This window comes from Stigmatopora nigra, chromosome 20 (genome assembly GCF_051989575.1).
Source record: "Stigmatopora nigra isolate UIUO_SnigA chromosome 20, RoL_Snig_1.1, whole genome shotgun sequence".
Classification (NCBI taxonomy): domain Eukaryota; kingdom Metazoa; phylum Chordata; class Actinopteri; order Syngnathiformes; family Syngnathidae; genus Stigmatopora; species Stigmatopora nigra.
The window spans coordinates 1,233,145-1,259,331 of record NC_135527.1 but is presented as its reverse complement, the minus strand read 5'-3'; the positions used below and the strand labels follow the sequence as shown (position 1 = coordinate 1,259,331).

The window sequence follows — 26,187 nt, the reverse complement described above, 5'->3', positions numbered from 1 at the left end:
ATATATATATATATATATATATATATATATATATATATATATATATATATATATATATATATATATATATATATATATATATATATATATTATATATATATATATATATATATATATATATATATATATATATATATTATATATATATATATATATATATATATATATATATATATATATATATATATATATATATATATATTATATATATATATATATATATATATATATATATATATATATATATATATATATATATATATATATATATATATATATATATATATATATATATATATATATATATATATATATATATATATATATATATATATATATATATATATATATATATATATATATATATATATATATATATATATATATATATATATATATATATATATATATATATATATATATATATATATATATATATATATATATATATATATATATATATATATATATATATATATATATATATATATATATATATATATATATATATATATATATATATATATATATATATATATATATATATATATATATATATATATATATATATATATATATATATATATATATATATATATATATATATATATATATATATATATATATATATATATATATATATATATATATATATATATATATATATATATATATATATATATATATATATATATATATATATATATATATATATATATATATATATATATATATATATATATATATATATATATATATATATATATATATATATATATATATATATATATATATATATATATATATATATATATATATATATATATATATATATATATATATATATATATATATATATATATATATAATAGTGCGTATTATATCCTGCGGGTCTATTATTTTATGCATATTAAGCTGGCCAGCAAACCCATTGTTAGGTCTGAAAATACAACTTCAGGAGCAGGCTAAGAAAGAGTGAGATCAATTTAAATAGGAAATAGGTTTATTACCAGACTGCAAAGTGTACAGTGAGAGCTGTTACAGTGGAGTCCTGTTCAGCGCGATATTCCTGCAACTCTAGTCGAATGACTAGTGAGTGTGTCTTAAATACAAGCAAAACTGACAGTTGTCACTAGGACTTTGGACAGATATGTTTTAGTCATTAGCAGGGCAAAAAGTAATTGATCAGTGTTGGACAGTTGAGTATTTGTGCTGACATGTCAACCCAATCACAAGACTAGGATTGATTATTCAGTCAGACAGTTGGGTTTTTATGCTGACATGTCAGGATGACTATGATGCTGTTATACTCACAAAAACTAATACAATATGAACAAGCAATTGCAAAGAGACTTTGTCTTATCTTACATATCCTTCCTGTTTGTGAGTATAAACACATCGGAACCTAGTTTGTTAGAGACTCTACTTTTGAATGAAATTCTTCACAAATTACTTCAAACTGGAGTTTAGACCGACCAGGAGGGGTACCTGGTGTCTCAGAATAGGAAAGACATATTAATCAGTGTCAGACAGTAGCACAACATCAGGGTCAGATTGGGATATGGATTGTTGCATGTGAATACGAGTTAGCATTAGCTGGGTTTCAACAATCATGGTATGTTGAGAAGCTGAGAAGCAGAGCAAACAACAGGTTAGGTCCTAACCTGTTGTTTGCTCTGCTTCTCAGCTTCTTAACATACCATGATTGTTGAAACCCAGCTAATGCTAACTCGTATTCACATGCAATAATCCTGCTCTTATGCTTGTTATCCTAACCGTTAGGATAACAAGCATAAGAGCAATGACAGTCACGAACGGTAGTCTGTGTCCATGAGCCCAAGAGGAACCAGTCAAGCCATTGTTGTTGTGGAATCGGATCTTTGGTTATAGCGTCCTGTATGTTCTTCATAGTTTGTAGGGCATCATGAACTGAGTAGGATGCGCCGGCAGGGATGAAGGCGCATCACGAGTGTCCCACAATGGCACACACACTTCCCCGCTGGGTGGCCACTCCGTCAAGAGCAGGGCGGCCCTGGAAAATCACCTAGGCCGTGGCGACTACCTGGGCCTCTCGGCCTTTCCGCAGCCAGACTGATGCGCCGTCACAAGCCCGGAACCTGCAGTCAATGGTCTCCCGACGCAGGGCGTTCCTTGCCACACGCACCCAGGGGAACAGACCCATTAGTTTTTGGAGGAGACTGACCAGTGTTTGTGTTTGAGGGGCACATCCGAGCCCCACACTGGATCCTGGTCGTGAGCTCCGACACTAGTTCATCAGCGTTGACGGTGGTGGCCAACTTGGGGAGGTTAGCGGTCAAAATCACACGGTGAGATTCGTCCCCAAGTGGAGATAACCAGCACTTTCTTTTTATCACCTGGACGAGTACCAGGTTGCCTGGGGACAGGACCTCCTGTGTGGGAGACCGAGAAGATGTCGGCAGATTATTTGCAATCATCACAGTTCTTTCTTGGAACATTTAACCACTGAGTGAAAGAATATGTTTCTCCAGTCTCCTCCACCACCAGTCCGAGTCTTACTGTTCCATTGGTTCTTTCAATGAGTCCAGCACTTTGGGGGCGGCAGGCACAACGATACCTCAGGTCGATTCCAAGATGCCGTCCCATAGCTTGGATCGTTGAGTGGCTCTTTCCGCCTCCCACTGCAGCTTCTCTTTTTCTGGTCGTTTATTTGATCCCTTTGTAAGAAAGCTTAGTCTCAATTGAAACGCTTTCACCTTTTTTTTCTTCATATGGAGACAATAAGACCAATAAAAATTGTTTCCAATGGTTTTATGGCATTGCTTGCTGAGCAATAATCTTTCCAATCCATACTGGAGTGGTTGGCGTTTCGTTTTATTACGTCAGAAAGTTTATCTCACCTGTCTCCTCAAACCTTTCAACTGAGAGAACCTTCTTACAGTGCAAAAGGTGGATCCTCACCCCCCTCTCGGCTATTTTCACGTCGGTTGGTTGGTCAGCAATGCTTGATAATGACGTTCCCACTTTAAGGCACCACCTGGCACGACCGTTGGTCCGTTTCCTGTTGAGAAGCACAATCTCCTTCAGCTAACCCAAATTCAATGCATTTCCTTCAGGATTTTTTTTTCATTTCCCCCAGAACTCCCCATTTCGCAGAGCAGATTTTTAGTTCCTCCTACGTTAAGTTTCACATTTCGCATTTTCATCAAAAATGTCATTTATTTTATTTTTTCCATAATTTGTCGCTGCCATCCCTGAAAAAGGGCTTATTGGCAATTTCAGAAATCCATTTGCAAATTTCCAAATCCTTTCCTGCCATCCCTTAAAAAGGGCTTTTTGGCGATTACAGAATTCGATTTCAAATTTCTAAATCCTTTTCCACCTTGATATCTAACTGATTGATTATATCTCGGTGGCCAGCGAATCAAAAACACAAAAGGACAGTTCATGCTCACACTCATAATCAGACATCATTGGTTTGCAAATTTTCATCACTGATAAAGAGCGCCATCCGAAGTCTGACCTTCTTGGCAGCTAATCACCCTTTGCTGTCCTATCAGCAATAATCATTCCCAAAGGAAATAGGTCGATCTCATTTGATTGACATCAATTGATGCTTATGCAATCCGTATATCATTAACAACCAAATAATTCTTAATACTTCAGGTTTAATTTTCAAATTACCCCTATATTGCTAACCACCCAAGGATAGGTAAATTTACTGGCTGAATTCCTATTGTATTCCTATTGACTCATCTCACCCCCACCAAGGAGACGATGTTTACTGCAGGAACACTGCACACAAAATATATTAACTCCACTCTACTCTCCTCAAGTCAATTCTCTGCACACCTTTAGATGCTTTTGCTACACTTTCTTTTCCAGTCACTTTCAAAACTCTTTTCTTCAACAATTCTCTTTCTACGTTCATCAAACCTTTCACATATCCTTCAAATTGGTACAGAAACCATTCCTATCCAGCCACCGCGGCAGACAGGCAACTTCCCACACTATTTGTGCTGACATGTCAACCCAATCACAAGACTATGATTGATTATTCAGTCAGACAGTTAGGTGTTTAAGCTGACATGTCAGCCATAAGGATGACTACGATGCTGTTATACTCAAAAACTAATACAATATGACCGAGCTATTACAAGGAGACTGTCTTATCTTACACCATATTCGTTTATCCATAAATTTAATCCCGACAGGGCTTTGATATGCCCCACTTTGTAGTGAGGTCGTGAGTAATTAGGTAGTAACTTTCTTCCTTTTCTGCCCATCGTTTTTTCCTTAGGTTATGCGACCTACACACGCAACCCACATGTATACCCTAGCCTGATATAATGTCAGCGTTATATTCGTGTTTACTGGCCAACAGCACAGGACACTCCGAACTGCCCCAACTTTTATAGACACATGCTCTGTCTCTTCACCTGTTAGGGACTAGTATTCATAGGGTTTTAATGTCGCCGTCCCCAGGTAGCGAGTCTCATTTCTCAAAATAGACCTTCACATGCAATGTCCCTTCGCACATTTGGCAACCGTCAACAAATGCAAACATTCATGTGACTTACCAGAGATGTCCTCAGATGTCTCAGTAGGATTAGTCTTCAACCATCATGAATCCAGGCGCTCCACCAAAAATCCTGCCCATAAAAAGGGTTTTAGATGCCGTGGCCAGTCTTCTCCAGATGTCGATCAAGCGCCCGGAGCCCTTTCGTTGTGTTGACCCCAGGCTCGTAGGACCAAAATGATAGGTTCACCAATAAGTATTCCCAAATTCACCTTTCAATAGAGGAAGCCTCTGAACTCATATTCCATATTTTTTGCAAGAAGACAATCGATCCACACGCGTCTCCGGTCAGATTATTCTCATGACCCGTTGTCTTTTTTGCTAATATATTCATAAGATTTAACAACATGCATCACAGAAGTCTAAACATTATTTAGAGTCTCATAACAATTTATCTCAGTTCTCAAAGCAATTGTAGGTCTGTCGAATCTTCTCAGAAGAGTTTTGATGTGAACTATCTTGAAAAGCTGATGCTTCTCAAAACAATGTACCGTACTCTTTATGTGAACCATAGTCGCGAGAAGTCCAGGTGCAAAAGAGAAGTTACCTCCAAAGTTGTTTTGGTTAACTTTGGAGCAAGCATTTCTCTAGCAAGAGATGTATTAAAATGCCTTTTATTAACATCAATCAGCATTTTTGCAAGCACATATATATAATAATTATGTTTCAAGCAAATTTATAATGATAAATCTAATAATCTTATAATATGACAAAGGTATAAGGACATTGTACTACTTATTTATTTTGTTTTGAGGAAATTCATTCTTTCACACCATATTTCTACTGTTTCTTGGATCCTAAATTCAATACATCAATTATTTTCATTAAAATGTATCATGTTTGAAAAACACTCAATATTCTTATTGGATTTGCTAGCATATTCAATAGACAAAAACTGCAATTTTTCAATTTTCTTAGGCATTGTGAAGACATTTTCCATATTATTTAGATCACATTATTGATTATTTACTTTGTAATTTCCTAATTTAGGCTCCACTATTTCGGATCAAATTGTGAAGTCAAAAAAATCTTCAACGACACTCAATTTTCCTATAGTTATACCTTGACTTACAAGTATTCCAAGATACGAGAAATACGAGACAAATTCTGAGCATTTTTCCCCCTTGAGTTATGAGCATACCAGATGGTTCCCAATTGTGAGTTGGTAGTAAATTAGAACCAATTTTGGTGTTTTATTTTAGGATGGAAATTAGATCAATTTGTTTTTGTTCATTTCTTTGGGAAGAATTGACTTGAGATACGAGTAAATTGACATCCTAGCTCGATCCCACAGTAAGCTGGCAACTTAAGGTATAACTGTATTTGAATTGTGTGGATTTATGACACATTAAACTGTAAACAAGATTTTCAAAATGCAAAATAAAATTATACTTCGTTTACAATGATCTTTCATACAGGAATTGAAAAAGCAAGCAAATCATAATCATTGGCCACTCACTGCTTATCACAACACATTTGCACCTGGAAAGTCTATCCATATGACTAAATCTCTGGCAAGAAGCTGTGCAGAAAAAGGGTTTCTGACCGATGTGAGTAATTGTGTTTTTAAGATATTCCTGCCACAATTTGAGCAAAAATGCCTTTTCTCCTGTGCGGGTTGTTTGGTCTTCTTTTCAGGTTTTTCAATTGTGTAGCTTTTTAATTGGGGTGTTGTAGCAAATCTGTGGCCACAGACCGACCAGGAAAACATTCTTCTCTAGTGTGGGTAAATAAGTGTTCTTTTAAGCTTCTTCTTTGGAAAAATGTTCGACCACAAACAGAACAGGAAAATGTTTTTTGCCAGTGTGGGATCTTGCGTGTCTTTGTAAATCTTGCTTTTGAGAAAAGGCTTTACCAAAAACTGAACACGAACTATGGTTTTTCACCAGTGTGGGTTCTTGCGTGACTAATTAAGTTTCCCTTCCGTGTGAATCTTTGACCACAAACTGAACATGAAAAAGCTTTTTTCACCCATGTGTGTTCTTGCATGACTAATTAAGCTTCTCTTCCGTGTGAATCCTTGACCACAAACTGAACACGAAAATGGTTTTTCCACCTGTGTTCTTGCACGACTAATTAAGCTTCCATTCTGTATGAAAGTTGGACCACAAACTAAACGAAAATGTTTTCACAAGTGGGTTCTTTCATGAATAATCAAGTGTCCCTTCTGTGTAAATGTCTGTCCACAAACTGAACAAGAAAATGGTTTTTCACCAGTGTGGGTTCTTGTGTGTCTTTGTAATGCTTGCTTTTGAGAAAAGGCTTTACCACAAACTGCACACGAAAACGGCTTTTCACCCGTGTGTGTTCTTGCATGACTAATTAAGCTTCCCTTGCGTGTGAATCTTTGATCACAAATTGAACAAGAAAATGGTTTTTCATCTGTGTGTGTTCTTGCATGACTAATTAAGCTTCCATTCCGTGTGAATCTTTGACCACAAACTGAGCACGAAAATGGCTTTTCACCCGTGTGGGTTCTTGCATGACTAAATAAGCTTCGCTTCCGTGTGAATCGTTGACCACAAACTGAACACGAAAATGGTTTTCCACCTGTATGTGTTCTTGCATGACTATTTAAGCTTCCTTTCTGTAGGAATCTTTGACCACAAACCGAACACGAAAACTGTTCTCCACGTGTGTGTGTTCTTGCATGACTAATTAGGTTTCTCTTCTGTGTGAATGTTTGACCACAAACTGAACACGAAAAGGTTTTTTCACCAGTGTGGGTTCTTGTGTGTTTTTGTAAATCTTGCTTTTGAGAAAAGGCTTTACCACAAACTGAACACGAAAATGGTTTTTCACCGGTGTGTGTTCTTGTATGAATAATTAAGCTTCCCTTCTGTGTGAATGTTTGACCACAAACTGAACACGAAAATGGTTTTTCACCCGTGTGGGTTCTTGCATGACTAATTGAGTTTCCCTTCTGTGCGAATCTTTGACCACAAACTGAACACGAAAATGGTTTTTCACCAGTGTGGGTTCTTATGTGCCTTCTTAAATTTTCCTTCTGTGTGAATCTTTGACCACAAACTGAGCATGAAAATGGTTTGCCACCCATGTGGGTTCTTGTGTGTGTTTTAAATTTTCCCTTGTGTATAAATGATTTACCACAAACTGAACATGACAACGGTTTCTCCCCAGTGTGGCTCCTCATGTGTGTTTTCAAAAAAGACTTTTTCCCAAAAGTTTTCCCACAATGAAAGCATTTGCAGAGTTTCTCACCATTGGGATTTTTCTCAACATCTTCAACATCATCATCGTCAAAAAGCAAGTCGTTGACATCTGATAAAGGAGCAATTACATTTTCTGCTCGCCATCCTTCTGTTGAGCTGCCGTTCAGAAGCTTCGTCCCTCTGTTGGCCACACCCAGATCATCTTCACTCTTGAAAGGCTCACCAGTTGACCACTTGACACACGCCTCGTTTTTGATTGGAAGTCGCTTTCTTTTGCACTGTTGAGGGAACTCTGGCTCCTCTTCTTTAATTTGGGGCCATGCAGAGGCATTTGCAGGCTCCACCCCTTCACTAGCCACGCTCAGATTCTCCCTTTTTACGGACTCACCTGGTGACCGGGTGAAATGATCTTCCTCCTTTTTGATTGGAATTTTCTCATCTTTCATTTTTTGTTGCGGGAACCCTACAAAGACACGAAGATAAATGATGAAGAATTTTCCAATTAAAATGGCTGAATTACTTGTTTCAGAAATGAAACCAAATGGAAGAGGGCACCATGCAGTACTTACCACTGTAGTATTCTCAGCAACAGCCAAATTTCTTTAAAACTGTTTTTTGGGTGTATTTTTTTTTACAAAGAAAGGGAATAGTGGGGAGTAAAGTATCTTCACAGGCGATGGTAGGCCTTTAAAATTTGCCCAAATCTTTTTTGGAGCCTTTTAATTGAAAACATTCTATTTTATATTTCAGATTTTAATTCAGTTACAATGCTTTCACCTAAGTGGGCATTAAAAATAGCATTTTCTTTTAATCAGTAGCTAGTCTATCAATTTTGGGGGATTTTTATTTAAAGAAACCATCAAATATTTCCTTTTTATGTTTGAATTAAATTAAAAAAGCAAAATAGTTTAAATCAATTATTTTTACATCTTTGTTTTTTTACATTATATTTTTATTTAAACAAAACAACTCAATATTAGATTTTTTCATTATTTTTTTGTTTTTACTAGAAAAAATAGTGGGTAAAAGAGTACATATACAATTTATTTATAATTACAGCAGGCTGCACCATGGAGTGGCAGCGGGCCAGATTTGGCCATCGGGCCGCAACTTTGACACCTTGGTTTTAACGCTGCACTTGTTGTTTAGGGCATCCGCATCTTAGTTTTTGCGTTCCAAATTTACAGCATGTAAGTAAATGTTATGTTACTCAAGCATCCAGCCAAAAATAGAGGGCGAGTATCATGAATGACTCATCAATGCCTCTGGGAGGTGCTCGCACTTTGCATAATAACAAAAAATACATTGTGAGACACATTCTTTCCGTCCTAGAGTTGTCACATTAAAATAGAAATAGTACTTATTCCGTCTTTCCTCGAACGCTGCTGGTGCAAATTCATGAAAAAGTACGAACGCTATAATAATTTTACGTCAATAGAATACCTTTAAGCCTTTTCCCCTTAAACATAAAGGGAAATAATGGAAATAAAAAGTCAACCAACCTTCTAGTCTGAATCCTTTGAGATCAAAAAGTTCCTCATGGAACTTTGGCCGTTTCTTTTCTGCGGACATTTCCACGCATGGATTCTGATGATGACGGTGCCTTTGTTCTGAAGACGATGACATATTTTAACCATATAATCTAATGAAGATTATAATGTGGTTTACTCATTCATTTTATTATAGCTGCTCCATTTCTATATATTGCAGTTGTATGATTACCGAATGAAGATATATTTTTCTCATTAATTTTATTGTAGCTGCTTCATTTTGTATGTTGCTGTTGTATGATTGAGCACTTGTTTTTTACTTAGTATCACACAGACTGTCAAGGTTCCCCTAAAAGGAGGCCATTACTAAGAACAGGCTCTTTGTCCAAAATCTTTGTGAAGTTGATTAACAGGAGGCTCCAAGCCAGTCCAGACTGAGAAGGGAGGCAAACGATGCTAATCTTCAAGTCCAGACTGATAAGGAGACGACCGGTGTTGATCTCCAAGGCCAACGGAGATGTGGACAATGGACAAGGGAATCCAGAACAAAGACAGCCTCTTAGACAGTCGTGAATCAATCAACATCATGTTGTTAAACTGCTAATTAATATTCATTTTTGGATTACCATAACCGAGCAAATTTGCGTGTGGACACTGTTCTCATCCTCCGCTGCGCATAGAAACGCTCAGCGGGCTTATTAATTGGGGGAGGACCCGGAGCTCTGTATAGATCTATTTGTCAGGAATAAATCATCTGTAAATCAACTCGCTCTGGGCTGGTCTGTCTCCCCCGATGCTGAACACGCTCCATTGTCAGACAGGATAAGTTAAGGAATTGGAGTCAGGTGCTAAAACTAAATGTCTAACAGTTGATAGCTGCTAGCTAAAATAAGCTAAGCTGAAGTAGGGGCAAAGCTTTTAACAGGTTCTTCGATGACTTAAGGACTTGTTTCTTTGATAACTGCTAGCTAAGATAAGCTAAGTTAATGTATAAACATGCTCTTCGACGACTTTTTCCCTAAATAGCTGCTGGCTAAGCTAAGCTAAATTAGCCAGGAAAATTCCAACGTGTTCTTCGACGACTTGTTCCTTTGATAGCTGCTAGCTAAACTAAGCTAAAGCATAAACAAGCATTCGACGACGTATTCCTTTGATACCTGCTAGGCGTAGTTAAAGTAGTGCGCAAAGGTCCAACGAGTTCTTGGACGTCCTGGACTTGTTACTTCGGTAGCTGCTAGGTTGGCTAAGCTAAAAAAAAAAGGTTTTGCTGATAGTGATGGGACGATAGACACTGGTGAGTCAATAGCTTGCCGAGCGTTCAAGAGAAAAAGCCCGTATTGGGCCGTGTATAGCTTTAAGAAAGAATCACGTGACCGATACAGGAAATGTATTGTTTGGGCTAAGTGTTTCGTATAAAGAAACAAACTATCAAAGTGTTGTGGGTCTGTTGGATGGACTTTTACATAATTATTGATAGTTCTAAAGCGTTTCCCCCAATGTGGAAATATTTTGATTGTATCATGAACGATTTGTTCTGCGCATGCGCTTTAAGCGTCGCCTCCCTTTTTTGCCGCAAGTGATGTATGCTCAATTTTCTTTTCAATTTAATTAAAACCTGCGCAATATTTTTTGCTAAAACCATACGTCAGACCATTTGATGTATATTCATTTCCTATGTCCCATTCTCTTGCATTACTAAAAACATTTTTTTTCACCTGTGTGGGTTCTTGAGTGAGTTTTCAAGTTTCCCTTCTCTGTGAATGTTTGGCCACAGACTGAGCACATAAATAGTTTTTCACCAGTGTGCGTTCTTATGTGCTTTTTTAATTTGACTTCAGTAGCAAATCTGTGGCCACAAACAGAGCAGACAAAAGGTTGTTCTCCAGTGTGGGTTATTAAGTGTTCTTTTAAGCTTCTCCTATGGGAAAATGTTCGACCACAAACTGAGCACGAAAAGGCCTTTTTGCTAGTGTGGGTACTTGAATGCCTTTTCAAATATTTAATTTCTGTGAAGCTTCTGCCACAAACTGAGCACGAAAAAGTTTTTTCACAATTGTGAGTTCTTGTGTACCTTTTTAATTTGGTTTTAGTAGCGAATCTGTGGCCACAAACTGAACACCAAGGCTTGACGAACTACAGCAATTTTATCACAAACAAAGCATTCAAAACAAAGTTGTGAACGGCCTGGGACCAATGGAGGTCCCATGGTTGCATGGTTATACAAAGACCGGCAGGCAGCGTCGGGCCAGTTACGCGACAAAATGTCAATGTATTGTGGATACCTGGGTTCAAGTGTCGGCCAGCAATGTTGTTCGAGCTTTCGCCAAAGCTGGCATCAAGTTCCCGGAATAGCCCAGCGTCAACTATGACTCTGACAGTGAGATGGACCATAGCATAGCAAGCATAACATACACTAGCATAACATACGCTAGTATAATATACAATGGAAGCGCCCTATCTATGGCAAGAAAACGAGCATGCGCCTCGAAGGTGCCTTTTCAGGTGGTGCATCCTTTCGGTGTGAAAATACTCAAATAATCATGCAGGGTGCCGCTGTTCAACCTCGCAAGTGTTAGGAGCAGTCTGTTATTGTTTTTCCCTTTACTTTTTCCCTACTTTTGTTTGTCTCTCCCGCCTTGCCGTTTATCTCGCACAGCTGCGCGTGGTTCAAAATTAGTCCCAGTTGTGTCTATTTAAACCCCACGGATTATAATGTCATTGTCGGACCTCCTGCCTAAATTCCCTCGCCATGTATCCACATTACCTCGTTCCTCGATTCCCCGTGTTTTCCCCAGTCCGGTATGGTTTCGTGTTTCGTTTCCTAAGTCTTTGTTATTTTGTAACCTCCCGCCTAAGTTATTAAAGTTTTGGTTATAAGCACTATATCTCTCATCCTCCCCTGCTTCCCCGCGATTGGGTCCTAATCCCTCATACCTCGCCTTAATGTCCTCCTCAGCACGTAACAGAAAGTCCCATATGCTGGCCTAAGCCTTTTTTTTATGGGCATTAATAACGACATAGGTCCTATATTATAATATTGAAATATTTTAAATAGTGTTATTGAAATTGTACACCCCGAGGACCCTCCCAATGTTAGTGACTCGATACTCACGGGATTGCAAGTGTGATGAGGTGTCACGGCTAACTGGTGGTGGAGGCATGAGGTTCTCTGCCTGGAAACTTTCTGTTGAGGTGCTGCAACTGAGAGGCTCACTGCTGGCCTCACTCGGACCTTCATCTTCATTCCCCAAAGACTCAAAAGTGCACACCGGGACATCTACACCCTCCTCTTTAATATATAGAGGGACTTCCTCTACCTTTATGAGGAGACGCTGCTGCTCCTCAATGTGGAATTTCCCAACTGTAATAAAATACTCCTGTTCTTCCTCTATTATCCGTACCAATTCTTCATTTTCTTCTTCTACCATTGGAGCAGATTCCTGGCGCTCAGGACAATGCACTTGACTGGCATCTGAAACACAAGGACAACATTTTATTTCTGTATTTGCCATCGTGTGACCCCAAAATGAATCACCACTTTTGTAATATTTCTCCAGGACCATTTTGTAATCATTTTTATCTTGTCATCTGCTCGACACTTGGTCATTCAAATTGCTCACCATCACATTTCCCTTTAAGTGAATCGGACATCTTTCGTTGTCAGGGTGAAACAAAGAATTCATTTTGCATCACCTCCACTGCAGTTTGCAGTATAGACGACGGAGCCAACTTGCATGCGTGCCGTAGGCTGTGTATGGACACTCACAGACAGCCTTTTAACACATCAACATCCGGGTCACTCGATAATACGTAATGACCATCAGGTGGCGGTGGTTAAACCCACTTGTATAACCTGATGTAATGTTCCATTATAGTACCAATATACAACGGGTAGCTTTGTTCCTGTATTTTGACATAGGCAAGGGATCACACGTTTTGTTCCCAACTCTTCTCCTTTTTCAGAAGACTGATGATAACACCAGTTGTGGATTTACAGAGACTGAATATAAAGGGGGTAGGGCACTGGAGTCTTTATTTAAAAAAAATCTTTGTAGACAAGCTTTTTGGAAACTAACGAGAAGAGCCCAGCCCGGTCCGATTTAGTTGTTTTAATTTTCCTTCTCTTTTTTTTTTAGTTCGCATGATTTTGTTTGAATCAGTCTATTTTCTTGGGATCAACATTGGACCTTCTTCTGTCCATTTGAAAAAATAAAAGAATTTGTAATTAGAAGACGCCAGCCTGGCTGGACCTTCTTCTGTCCATTTGAAAAAATAAAAGAATTTGTAATTAGAAGACGCCAGCCTGGCTGTTTGTTGCAGCACAGACACAAAAATAGCATCTTCTGCAGGACAATTCTAAACGACAAAATTTAACATTCTCTCATCTCATCTTCTGAACCGCTTTATCCTCATTATGGTCGCGGGGGTGTTGGAGCCTATCCCAGTTGACTCCAGAGGCGGGAGACAGACACCCTGAATCGTGGCCAGCCGATCGCAGGGCACAAGGAGATGGACAACCATGCACACTCGCTTGGGGCAATTTATAGAGTCCAATCAGTCGACCGTGCATGTTTTTGGAACGTGGAGGAAACCGGAGTAAAATTCAAAGTTAATAAAATAGAATAATACAAATACAATAATACAATAGCACGTTGCTTACATCAGCCCGGTATCTGTAGACGTGGTAATATATTTTCACAACAAGTAGGTTAAACGTCAACTCACCTGACATTTTGGGGTGTAATGATTGCTTATTAGGCGATGTGTTGATGTTTCTTCTCTTTATTAGCGGCTAACTTAGGCTAGGCTAAGCTAAACTAGCCGCTAAGTTTCAACGTCCTCACAAACAAAGGGTTTTCTTCATGCATTAAAATTGGCGCCACATGTCAACGGTTTAAAAGGGACTTTAAACGTAGATCTTCTTAAAACCGAGGAAAGAAAAGCATAAGTAAAGGCTGCACCCCTTTATTGGAACTGCTGTCGGCAGTGACCAATCGCTACTGCGCATGCGCAAATAACGTCATTTCCTCTCAAGTAACGAGAGATACATAATTTGAGTTTTAAACAAACAAGTTACATGATCGGTGGGAGTCAAGTCGAAGTCCCGGGGATTTAATGGCTAATTTTGGTTGCACTTTTTCGACACGCCTCTGCTCCTTTTGCTCGAATCAGAAGGCTCGAGCATATCTATCTTCAAGTCGTCTATAAACATTTGCGCCTTGCTTTAGCTTGCGCCGGGGAAAGGAACACGTTTTCAAGTTGTCTCAGAAGCCGTTTATGCTTTGCGCCCTATTTTAGCTTAGCCTGGCTAGCATCGGGGAATGGGACGCGTCTGGAAATCGTCGAAGAAATCTTTTGAGCTTTGCTCCCTACTTTAGCTTTACTTCGCTAGTAGCTATCAAAGGCGCCTCTATCAGAAATCACGTGTGAAAATGCCCGCAAGAGCAAAACCGGTAAAGTTCCAGGAGGAACTTTTTGACGTCAAACAGGAGCATTCACCTTACCAACTCTCGACAGTTTCCAAAATAACTCACGATAAAGTTCTTCTTCATAGACTGGAAGGTAGGTTCACTTTTCATTTTCATCTATTCCTTTCAAGATATTCTATTGACATGACAGTATTTGAGTTTACATACATTTTCATGGTCATTCTTTTAATATAGATAAAAGATCAGTTAGCGGGAGATAGCGTGACCAAGTCGATACTATGCGAAAAACCAAGCGGAATATACATGGACTTGAAAGCTAAGCAAGCATCGAAAAAAGACGACAGCAAGTCGAAAGTCCTCACCATCTGTCTTCTTATCAGCGTTTATTCAACCTTAAAGAAGAATCTCAGACAGAACCTTTTGTTCATTGTAATCCAGTGAAGAACTAGAGTTTAATCCTACAGTAGTGATATCAAAATGAAACAGCTACAATAAAATGAATGAGTGAAATATGTCATATTCTTCACTACTAATATGCACAGAAAGGGTGAGATCAACTAAAGGAAATGGGTTTATTAACAGACTGCATGATAGAGAGAGAGCTCGAACAGTGGGAAACCGTTCAGCGTGGTGTGCTTTGCAACCCTCTCCTCGAATGAACAGTGGGTCCGTCTTTATATAGGAAAACTTATAATAAATTTCTAAGACAGCGACATAGGACAAAGTTTATGTAAAATAAACTTTACGCTGCTATGGTTAGACATTTGCAGGGCTAAGTTGTATACAGAAACAATATTTTTTATAGCTCACACAAAATGCTGCAGCCTATCTTACATCGTGCGATTCGACCAAACAATTACTAAGTGAGTTGGCCACATTGCACAATACAAGCAAACAATTGCAAAGCCAGCTAGTTAGCCTATCTTACATTTCACGATGCGAACAAACATTTGCAAAGCCAGCTAGGCGCCTATCTTACATTCCACAATCTTAACAAACAATTGCAAAGCCGGTGTGGCTACATGGCGCGACATGAACAAACAATTATTAAGCCATTTGGCCAGTCTATCCCGCAACTACTCGTGGGGGAGAGCGTTTGTGCTCCCGCCTCTTCTAATGTTTAAGAAGTCCCTGTATATAAACTTTAAAATAGACACAAACTGCCAACGGAGTGCTGAACTTAATGTTAGCGTAGTCAATTGGTCGTGATGGTGATGAGGCATCACAGTGACACCTAGTCTACATAAAAATTTCTGTGGCAATTCCTGACATCGGCGGCCTATTGTATCCAATACTGTACCATCATTTATCTAAATGCATTCACATTTTATTGTTCTACATCATGTAATTAAAATTGCCTTTGATATTTCAGATACAGTTGATGAAGTGAACATCTGTCCTAATGTCAAAACCTAATTGAAAATTTTGTGAATTACAGTTGTTTAAAGATTTTTATTCAAAAAATGAGCATCTCCAGTATTTTGTAATTTTGTCTGTTGGCAAAAGTATTATGAATGTTTGTCCTCCTTGAGACTGCGATTGGCTGGCCACTAATTTAGGGTGCCCGCCACCCGCTGTCCCGTCGTTGGCTTGGATAGAATCCTGCACCCTCCGCGACCACTGTAAGGAAAAGCGGTATGGGTAATGGATGCACTGCTTGGATAAGAGTGGACTTTCAATGCCTTACCGTTTATTTTCTCTTATTTCATCAGAGGAAATGACGTCGTTCGCGCATGCGCGTTAGTGAGCGGTCGCAATCCGACAACCGCTACAATCGGGGATTGAAAGCCTTTAACTTGTGCTTTTCTTTCCTCAAATTATAAAAAGAGCCACTGTGATCTCACCTTGGCGTTTTCGAGTTGGTGGAAATTTTAGCGCACGCCAAGAATCTGTCGTTTGGGTCAACGTTGACACTTTGCAGCTTGTTTAGTTTAGCCTAGTCTAAGTTAGCTGCTCATAAAGAGAAGAAACATCAACGTATCGCCTAAAAAGCAGTCATTAAACCCGAATATGCGAGGTGAGTTGACTTTTGACATGCCTTGAAAATATATTACAATGTTTACAGATACAGGGTGATTTCAGACCTGTGCTATTTATTGCTGGTATTTTTATTATTATTATACTTTAACTAGTTTCAATTTCCTCATTTCCAATAGTGCTGAAAAATGCTATCTGTGTGGGTTTGCTGCAATAAACAGCCAGGCCAGCGGCTTCTAATAACAAATTTTATTCCCAAGTGGACAGAAGTTTCGAAGTTGATCCAATACGATTGACTGATTCAAAAAAATAATCATGTAAACAAAACAAAAAAGAGAAACACTAAAGGGGGGCAACTAAAACGGACCGGGCTGGGATCTTCCTGGTAGTTAAAAAAAATCCTCCAGCGGTGTGATCTTTTGCCTTGCCGTTATCAACATGCAGTGACAAAGTCACAATTCCTTCCTTTTGTAAGCCAAACCACCCGTCCCCATTGCCCAAAAATTGGGTAAACTTCCGCCAAAAACAGCATGTATTCGTTATATACAAATACTGGAGCTTTTTGGACATCAAAACCGGGCCTTGAGTATAATTTCCCTCAGAAAATACACGAAACAGCAAAAATTGCACTTAAATGGGGTAAAATCCACTTCCTAGCAGCAGTTATTGATGAAATACAAATACTGGAGCTTAAGTACAAACACTGGAGCTTTTCAGAGATCAGAACTTGGCCCACAATTTAAATATTATTTAGGAATATAGCCATATTTTACTCACCAAAAATCATTTTTAACTGTACACAATATCCATCCTCCTTTCTTTCTTCCTCCTTTTATATCGCAATCAAAGCAAATGCTGAAAGTCGAGCCTCCGTCTTGAAAATGGCTTTAAATCAGGGGTGTCAAACTCCCTTTGGTCTGCGGGCCGAATACAGCTTAATTTGAGATCAAGCGGGCCGGACCAGTAAACTCTTTGCAAAATTACATAGAACTAACAATATGTCCACTTTTTTCCTTTGTATTAGTCACTAATACTAATAGTTAGTGCAAAGAATGAGTAAATTATCAAAATGTTTATTAAAAGAATTTTCCTTTTACATTATGAACAATATATTATGAACAAGAGAATAACATAAGAACGAACATAAATAAAAGTCAATTCATGTTGTCTGCACGTACTAAAACACTGCGCCCCTAGCGGATAATACAAGAACTACACTTTTAAAAGAAAAATCATATATTTTTTATACAATGCAGCTTTCTTCCCCGGGCCGTACCAAACCACCAGACGGGCCAGATCCAGGCCGCATGTTTGACACCCCTGCTTTAAATCAACACAACAATATATTTGCTTGCGCAGCTCACTCCAAAAACAGTTTGGTAGCTATGGCTAATGACATCCCTACGCCTGCGACAATGCATTGTTGCCAACTAGAAATCTGATTGGTTAAATCAACAGTCTTATCGACGCTTGTTTAATGCAGCAGAGCCCGCAGAACTGATTGTGAAAGCTTTGAGGCAGATTTCTGACCCTGGAAACAAATAATGGCTGAAATGTGATTGGTCAAATGCTTCAATATGAAAACACACATCTGGAAGCAGTACAACCAGGGGGAAAAGCAATGAAAGGAAGCTAACAGACAATTTTGAATAATGTAATAAGTATTGATAGACAAAATATAATATATGATTCAGATACAGTCGAATCTTGTGATACGACCGCCTCGCCATAAGAGATTCTTGTCTTATGACGAAAATTTTGCTCGAATAATTCGCCCGAGATACGATCAACATTTTGTGATCCAACCAAGCCAGGTGGCCATGGTGCCGTCTTTTTTTGCATCTCTTTTGTGTATAAAATATTTCTACGACCACTGGGCGGACTTTGCATTTCCCCCGCGTTGGGTACATTTACAGGTAAACAATATTACTATGGCTCGGCAGAGTTCTGCAAAGAAAAGGCGTTGACATTGGCGTCTGTCGGCGAAGCGTCTGTCGGCGAGTACCAAGAGAAGACATTCTTTCTATCTCACTCTCTCCCCTCCCGCACTCCACAATGTACTGAATAACTAGATAATGATTACAACAAAAATATAAATATTTCTAAAGTGGTGGATCATTTTGGGGACACATGATTACAAATAGAGAAATAAGATGTACTCCTTGTGTTTCGGATGTCAGTCACGTGCATCAAACTGAGCACCAGGATTCGGCTCCCATGAAAGATGAAGACAATGAAGAATTCGAACGCATTAAAGAGCAACAAGAAGAGTATTTTATTACAGTTGGGGAAACTCCACATTGAGGAGCAGCAGCGTCCTCTCATAAAGGTGGAGGAAGACCCTCTATATGTTAAAGAGGAGGGGATAGATGACCCTCTGTGGGCTGTTCTGCCCTTGCGTAGGAAAGATGAAGGTCCAAGTGAGGCGCAGCCTTTGAGTGGCATCAGTTCAACAGAAAGTTCCCAAGCAGACAACCTCATGGCTCCACCATCAGCTAGCTACGATGCTACATCACACTTGCGAATCTGTGAGTATCAAGTCTCTAACACAGGAGGAGGCTCCAGGTATAGGCATCGGCTCTAAAAAAAACAAAAAAGCGGTGGTAGGCATACATGTGCAAGCAGACATGTTAGTCCAAGCGGCCACAATCCATTCACAATTAGTCACGTAACTTGCCCGGCGCTGCCTGCCACCCTTCGTAAAGCTGTGTTCGCCACCTATCATCTCTCTTGCTCTCTCACTCTCTCTCTTTCTCCCCGCCCGCACTCCCCTTTGTACTGAATAACAAGATAATGATTACATTAAAAATAGAAATATTTCTAAAGTGGTGAATCATTTTGGGGACACGACTGCAAATAAAGAAATATGATTTGATCTTTGTGTTTCAGATGTTAGTCAGGTGCATCGAACTAAGCTCCAAGAAGCTCCCATGAAAGATGAAGACAATGAAGAATTTGAACGCATTAAAAATGAACAAGAGTATTTTATTACAGTTGGGAAACTCTGCATTGAGGAGCAGCCGCATCCCCTCGCAAAGGTGGAGGAAGACCCTCTTTATTTTAAAGAGGAGGGGATGGGCATCCCTATTGAGCCCTTGAGTAGCGAATATAAAGGTCCAAGGGAAGCCAGCGGATGGGCGGAGCCTTTGAGTAGTAGGAGCAGGTCAGAAGAATCCCAAGCGGACAACCTCATAGCTCCCACATCAGCTAGCTACGATGCCATATCACACTTGCGAATCAGTGAGTATCAAATCACTAACATAGGTGGGGATTCGGGGTGTACAATGAATGGTTAGTGTGTCACACTCACTCTGGGCTCATGGTTTCGAATCCAGGTCGGTCCACCTGTGTGGAGTTTGTATGTTCTCCCCGGACCTGCGTGGGTTTTCTTTGGGTACTCTGGTTTCCTCCCACATTCCAAAGACATGCATGGTAGGCTGATTGGACACACTAAATTGTCCTTAAGTATGAGTGTGAGCATGAATGGTTGTTTGTCTCCTTGTGCCCTGTGTTTGGTTGGGCAACAATTCAGGGTGTACCCCGCCTCTGGCAACTGGATTGGCTCCAGCACGCCCCGCAACCCTAGTGAGGATGAAGCGGTTGGGAAAATTAGATGAGATGAGCTATAAGCAAGTCAAAAGACAAATGTATTAATATCTAAATATAACATATATAAAAATGTAAATACCATATTTTCTGGCACTATAAGGCACATTGCATTATAAGGCACACCCTCAATGAATTCCTTTTTTTCCTCCCATATAGAAGGCGTTTTACGGGTCTCCAAAAGAGGCTGCGGTTACGTTATGCATGCAGGGGTGGGCTAACTACCCGAACCATATAAAAAACTGCATCCGTCAACAGTACATATGAAACATGAACAGAAAAAAGTACTAAAGTATTAACAAACTCATCATTAAAGTAAAAAGTATAAAGTAAAAAGGAATGTACAGTGTTCCCCGCTACTTCGCGGTTCAGCTACCGCGGACTCAGAGCTTCGTGGATTTTTTTTGGAAAAAATAAATAAATACAAATATTAAATTGAAGCAACATATTTTACATTTTTTTTTGTTATAACATGAATTTCACTCTACGCGTATTCTATATGGTGTACTGTATACTGGGGGGTAAACATTTTTTTTAATAAAAAAAAATTGGAATTAAATTCAAATTAAGCATTTTTGAAGGGGAATCCTTACTTCGTGGAAATTCACTTATCGCGGGTGGTCCCGGTCCCCATTAACCGCGATAACCGAGGGAACACTGTATTAAAAAATATCACAATGTCATTTAAAAGAAGATAGAGGGGCTGTCAAACACGAAAAACAAATAAGACTGGACAGAGCTAGTGCCACTGGCTTTCGCGTGACGGCGCCATCTTGGGGAGAAAAAAAACATTTGGACAACATTTGGAGTATAGAAACTTGTTACCTTTTGTTCCGGCCGTCATATTTTGCATACTTATTATTCTACCGTTATAACGGCGGCCGAAAGTAGCCTGCTGTAAACAATGCACCCGAGACTCGCACATTCACGCACACACATAAAAAAAGTTAACAACCAGCGGCCGAAGGTAGCTTGTTGTAAACAATACCCGAGACTCGCACATTCACGCACACACATTAAAAAAAAATAAACAACCATCTCCAAGCATCACGCTCTTTCTCACATGCTACTGTTGCCTCTTGCACATCTCACACTCAATCGATATTCAAAACAAAGCAACATACCTTTAAAAGACGGGTGAAATAATCAGACAGGTCCTTTGTTGTATTTCAAACCAACTTAGAGAAATGTCTGAATAGCCCGTTTTTATACTATACCAAGGTCTATGACCATTAGGTAATCGCTGTGTGTCTTGCGCGTGCCCATTACGTCATCGCTGCGTGACTTGCGCGTGCCCATTACGTCATTGCTGCGTGTTCTACGCATGCTAAGCGGCATGAGTCCCTTTTAAACTTAACACCTGCACTCATTTATAACATCACCTACTTCACCCTGTCACACTCTCCCCCACAAAAACAAATGTCGTCCCGTCATTAATATGCTCCCAAACATTTCCACTTTGGTGAGCCGATGCTCATTAAAGTCCAGGCGGCACGGGCCACAGTTCAAATATAATCCACAACTCGTACGGTCCACGTTTTACAGGATGGCACAGTAATCACAGTCCATAACAGTCCATGACAGTCCATGCCCGCATCATGCACGTCGTCCTTGTAGGTTCAAGCTTGTTGGAGTCCAAACAAAAAAGGTGGCTGCAGGTAATATGGATGCAGGTGTACTAACCAAGGGGCCACTCCTGGTGCAGGGTAAACATTTAGCCGCTCCTGCGGTGACTGTGTACTATAACAGGAGGGGATACCAAGATGGTCATAGGTCGTGCGTCGTGGTGGGTGTCTCTCCCTTCTCGGCCGTTCGTCAGTCAGCGTCTCAGGTTCCGTCACGGCGGTTGGCGGGGAAGTCTCTGATAACTGCTCATCACTAGGACCTTCAAGAGGAGGGTTTGCTTCCTCACCAGGCAGGTCCTCCAGCTGATGGTCCTCTTCTACTTGTACTGGTCCGGAAGCAGGGCCCCTCACTTCGTGTGTCTGGTCCACAGGCAGTGGCCTGTGCTCCGACTCCATTTCTTTGGTACTTCTCTCATTTAGCTGGCGTAGCTCATAGTGGAAGTCATCTTCGTCATCGCTTTCTTTGTCTGACTCCTGATGAGATGCCGGCTGCTGTTTCTTTCTCGGCGTCCTCGTGCCAATTTTCCCTTCTTCTAGTGTTATCTCAACGGGCAAATGGTCACAAGACATTAGTAGATTTCTGTGCAGAATTCTGGAACGATCTTTACCTCTTTCTGGCCTAACTTCATAAATTGGTAGGTCAGATCCCATTCGCTTCACCACCGTGTGAACTGTATCTTCCCAGAAGTCACGGAGTTTCCCAGGTCCTCCTCTTGGTGTCAGGTTTTTTATCAGGACGCGTTCTCCTGGTTGTAGCACAGAACTCCTTACTTTAGTGTCATAGTGCTTTTTACCTTTTTCTGCCGCTTTCCGTGCGTTCTCGGTGGCAATGGTGTACGCCTCCTCCATCCCTTGTCTCCATTTCTCCACATAGTCCTGCTGTCCATCTGTATCGGACCTGTTGCACAGTCCAAAGAGCATGTCCACTGGAAGCCTCGGCGACCTCCCGAACAGTAGATAAAATGGTGAATAACATGTCACATCACAACGGGTACAGTTGTAAACATGCACAAGTTTATTCGAAGGCTCCTTCCAATTCGATTTCTGTATCTCCGTCGGTTCTGGTTCAGTTTCATTTGTCCTGTTGCCAGCGGATTCAAGATTTGAAGAGGAGCTCATTTCTTTTGCGTTCAGAGGTTTAGCTTGTACGTTTCTTGATGTCCGAATGTCTGGTTTTGGTTTGACCTCTGGGAATCTACTCGTCTTGGTCTGTTGAGTAGGAGTTAATTCACTAGATTTTTGACATTCAAGGGGAGACTTGTCAGTATCTCTACCATATTGGGTCAAAGCTCTTGTTGATTTTATCTTTAACCTCTCATTCGCCTGTTCTTGTTCCCTTTCTTTCAAGAATGTAACTTTTTGCAGCTTCAATAATTCAAGCTCCTCTTTCAGTACTTCCTCCCTCTGGAGAGATGCCATAATCTCTCTTTCTGTTGCTTGCTTGGTCTGAAAAAGTTTCTCCTTCTCCACAACAAACATGTCCACCTGTTTCTCCAGAGCCATTTTCTCTTCTTGCAGTACGCTAATCTCATCAGTTTTCTGCTGCTCAGCTTGTTCAAACTGAAGTTCAAGATGGTCAATCTTTTTCTGAAAGGCTTCTCTCTGTTGCGATATGTCCTCTTTCAGTCTTTTGATGATGTGATCTTTAGATTGAACGATTTCATCAGTATGCAAGTGTTCTAGCGCCAAGAGTTTTTTCTGTTGGGCTATTTCCTCTTCATAAGATAAAAGTTTCAATTCTTTTGCCTCCACATCTGCTGCTGCCTTTGCTAAACAGCCAACTGTTTTGTCAAGATGGTTCTTCAGCTCTGCATTTTCGCACCGCAGATTATCTATAGCTTCATTCCTCGCAGAGAGCTGCTCCAACAAATCTCTTCTTTGCTTATCGCTCTCTCCATTATGCCTAGCTTGTTCTTGTTTCATGGCTTCAAGGTCCCTCTTGAGAATTTTTTCGCGCTCAAGAGAGGCCAAGTGTTCACTATTTATTGCCTGCTTTGCCCCAAAAAGTCTCTGCCACCCCAGTCTTCTGTCTTCATACAACATCCTTATCCCCTCTTTTAATTCTAACAACCCAGACATACCTTGGTCCTCGTCTTTGAGTTCGCTCCTTTCCAGGTGGTTATTGATGTGACACATTAATTTGAATTGTGATATGCGTTTCGGACTCCCTATGTTAAGGAAATCACATATTTCTAACAGGTCATTAACTGTTAGCTTGTACAACATTTCTGCTACCTCCAAGTATAACTGCTTCCATTCCATTTCCATTTTCTCAACACTGTAGGAGTTTGGTTTATGATGCAAAAGTGAACACTGAACTGGCACGTTTTTACCGTCTCTCTGATGATCTCTACTGGCCTCAGATGACGAGTACTCTGCCAACTTCACGTTCCTTTTCACCGCAACGTCTCTCCTCACTGTCTTGTTCCTGGATGTGGTTGGTTTTGCTGGCTCAGCATTCAGTAGTCAGGTTGGTCTTTTAAGCAGCAATCCCAGCGGTGCCTCCAAAAATGTTGTATATGTTGTCTATTTTGATCACTACTTCCTTGTTAAGATCAATAAGTATATTTGTTTTTTCCTTTCCTGAAATTTCACAAATTAACTAATCATACCAAAAATAGGAAAAATAGAAAAAGCAAATCAGGCTGCTCTCTCCTCAGGAAAACAGCTTTTCCGTTCTCTGCAACAGTTACATTCAAATCAACTAGTATTCAGAAACAAATGCACACATTTATAATCTTTGAAGTTTGCCAATTATCTCCTATAAAAATTTCTTAATCAATATTTTTCAATAGTCAGGCATAAAATTAAAATCCAGTTCCATTTCTATCCATTTTCTTTCTAATTGTTCACATTAACTATCTGTAAGAAGGTTTGGTCTCAATTGAAACGCTTTCGCTGTTTTTATGGAGACAATAAAACCAATATCAAAAGTATGGCCTTACTGGCTTACGGCATTGCTCCCGGAGCAATAATCTTTCCAATCCATATTGGAGTGCTTGCCACTACGTCTGATCGCGTCAAAAAGTTTATCTTACTTGTCTCCTCAAACGTTTCCAATGAGAGAACCTTCTTACAGTTAAAGGTGGATCTGCATCCTCCTTTTCAGCTATTTGGGTGTCTGCTGGTTGGTCAGCAATACTTGATACGGACGTTCTCATCTTGGGTTGCTCGTGCGTCTTCTCCATGTTTCCTGTTGAAAAGCACAGTCTCCTTCTGCTAACTCAAAATTTAATGCGTTTCTTTAAAGTTTTTCTTTAATGCAGATAGCCAGATTAGACTCATCATTCAGCTCCAACCGTGTAGTGAATGATGGCGTTTTGTCTATAGTCTACTAAATAAGATTTCCAAATTTTGTTGTCCGGTTGACCTCGTTTGTGGGCGCAATGATTTCATAACGAAATATGGAACCTTTCGTCAATTCTGTCAATTAATCTGTTAACACAATTTGAATGTCATTATCACTATAAATCAATGGTACTTTGGAATTTCATATGATGCACTGTTTTTGTTTTTTTCATTTCAGTGCTCCAAAATTTCACATTGCAGATTTGTTCCTCCAATTCAATGCGTTATCATCAAAAATTTCTTTGGACTAAACAATTTTCCTTGATTTTTCATCGCCATCCAAAAAGGCTTATTGGCGATTTCAGAAATTGATTTCAAATTTCCAATCCTTCGTTGCCATCCCTGAAAAGGGCTTATTGGCGGTTTCAGAAATTGATTCCAATTTGCTAAATCCTTTTCCACCTTGATATCTAACGGATCAATTATATCTTGGTGGATGGTCAATCAAAAACACAAAAAGACAAACAACCATTCACGCTCACACGCATTCATAATTAGACATCAGTGGTCAGCAATTTTTTTCTCTAGTGGAGAGGTTGGCAGCTAACCACCTTTAGCTGTCCTATCAGCACTAATCGTTCTCAAAAGAACTAGGTTAACGGCATTTGGTTGCCATCAATTGTTTGATGCCTATGCAATCCGTTATATTCTAATAGTCATTAATATGACTTGCGCTAAAGCATATCTCATCTGTTGATGGGCGAGCGAGACACATCATTCCGTGCACTGAATGATCTATGATGCTCACATAATCCCAGAGAAATCATGCCTTTCCTAAATTAATTATTTTATCTAAACTTTTATCTAAACTTTACCTAATAATTTGGATCAATGCCATTTCTGCATTGTTTTCTTCTCGTTTGATATAATTAATAATTGGATGAATGCCATTTCTGTCTCCTCTGCCTCTAAATTCTTATCTCCCTCTGCTCTTCCTTGATGCGAGGTAACTTGAGATGTCTTTTGTCTGGCAATCCAGGA

The 26,187-nt window shown here is 39.5% G+C and overlaps 3 protein-coding genes across 16 annotated transcripts in view; 2 read left to right on the top strand and 1 right to left on the bottom strand.

Annotated features, from left to right (window-relative positions):
• LOC144213463 (uncharacterized) overlaps positions 1-9,768 on the top strand; it is a 28,041-nt gene extending 18,273 nt beyond the window's left edge. The window contains exon 3 of the transcript XR_013329975.1: positions 9,624-9,768. The gene's annotated coding sequence lies outside the window, so the exon portion shown is untranslated. The remainder of the gene's footprint in view (positions 1-9,623) is intronic.
• The window catches only part of LOC144213434 (uncharacterized), a 32,904-nt gene extending 18,635 nt beyond the window's left edge, over positions 1-14,269 (bottom strand). For 2 of the 13 annotated variants that reach the window (XM_077741889.1, XM_077741890.1), the window contains exons 1-4: positions 12,842-12,983; positions 12,334-12,693; positions 9,234-9,341; positions 8,120-8,194 (exon numbers count right to left, since the gene is read on the bottom strand). In XM_077741889.1, coding sequence (XP_077598015.1) covers positions 8,120-8,194; positions 9,234-9,341; positions 12,334-12,693; positions 12,842-12,872 — 574 coding nt within the window. In that variant the 5' untranslated portion in view covers positions 12,873-12,983. Of the gene's footprint in view, positions 1-1,716; positions 3,041-4,559; positions 4,632-5,156; positions 8,195-9,233; positions 9,342-10,378; positions 10,902-12,333; positions 12,694-12,841; positions 12,984-13,946 lie in introns of those variants that run through there. The other 11 variants (XR_013329964.1, XR_013329961.1, XR_013329963.1 and 8 more) reach the window with 11 other exon arrangements.
• The window catches only part of LOC144213432 (uncharacterized), a 31,635-nt gene continuing 19,672 nt past the window's right edge, over positions 14,225-26,187 (top strand). The window contains exons 1-2 of one of the 2 annotated variants that reach the window (XM_077741879.1): positions 14,225-14,783; positions 19,517-19,867. In XM_077741879.1, the coding sequence (XP_077598005.1) occupies positions 14,654-14,783; positions 19,517-19,867 (481 nt within the window). In that variant the 5' untranslated portion in view covers positions 14,225-14,653. The remainder of the gene's footprint in view (positions 14,784-19,516; positions 19,868-26,187) is intronic. The other variant, XM_077741880.1, reaches the window with a different exon arrangement.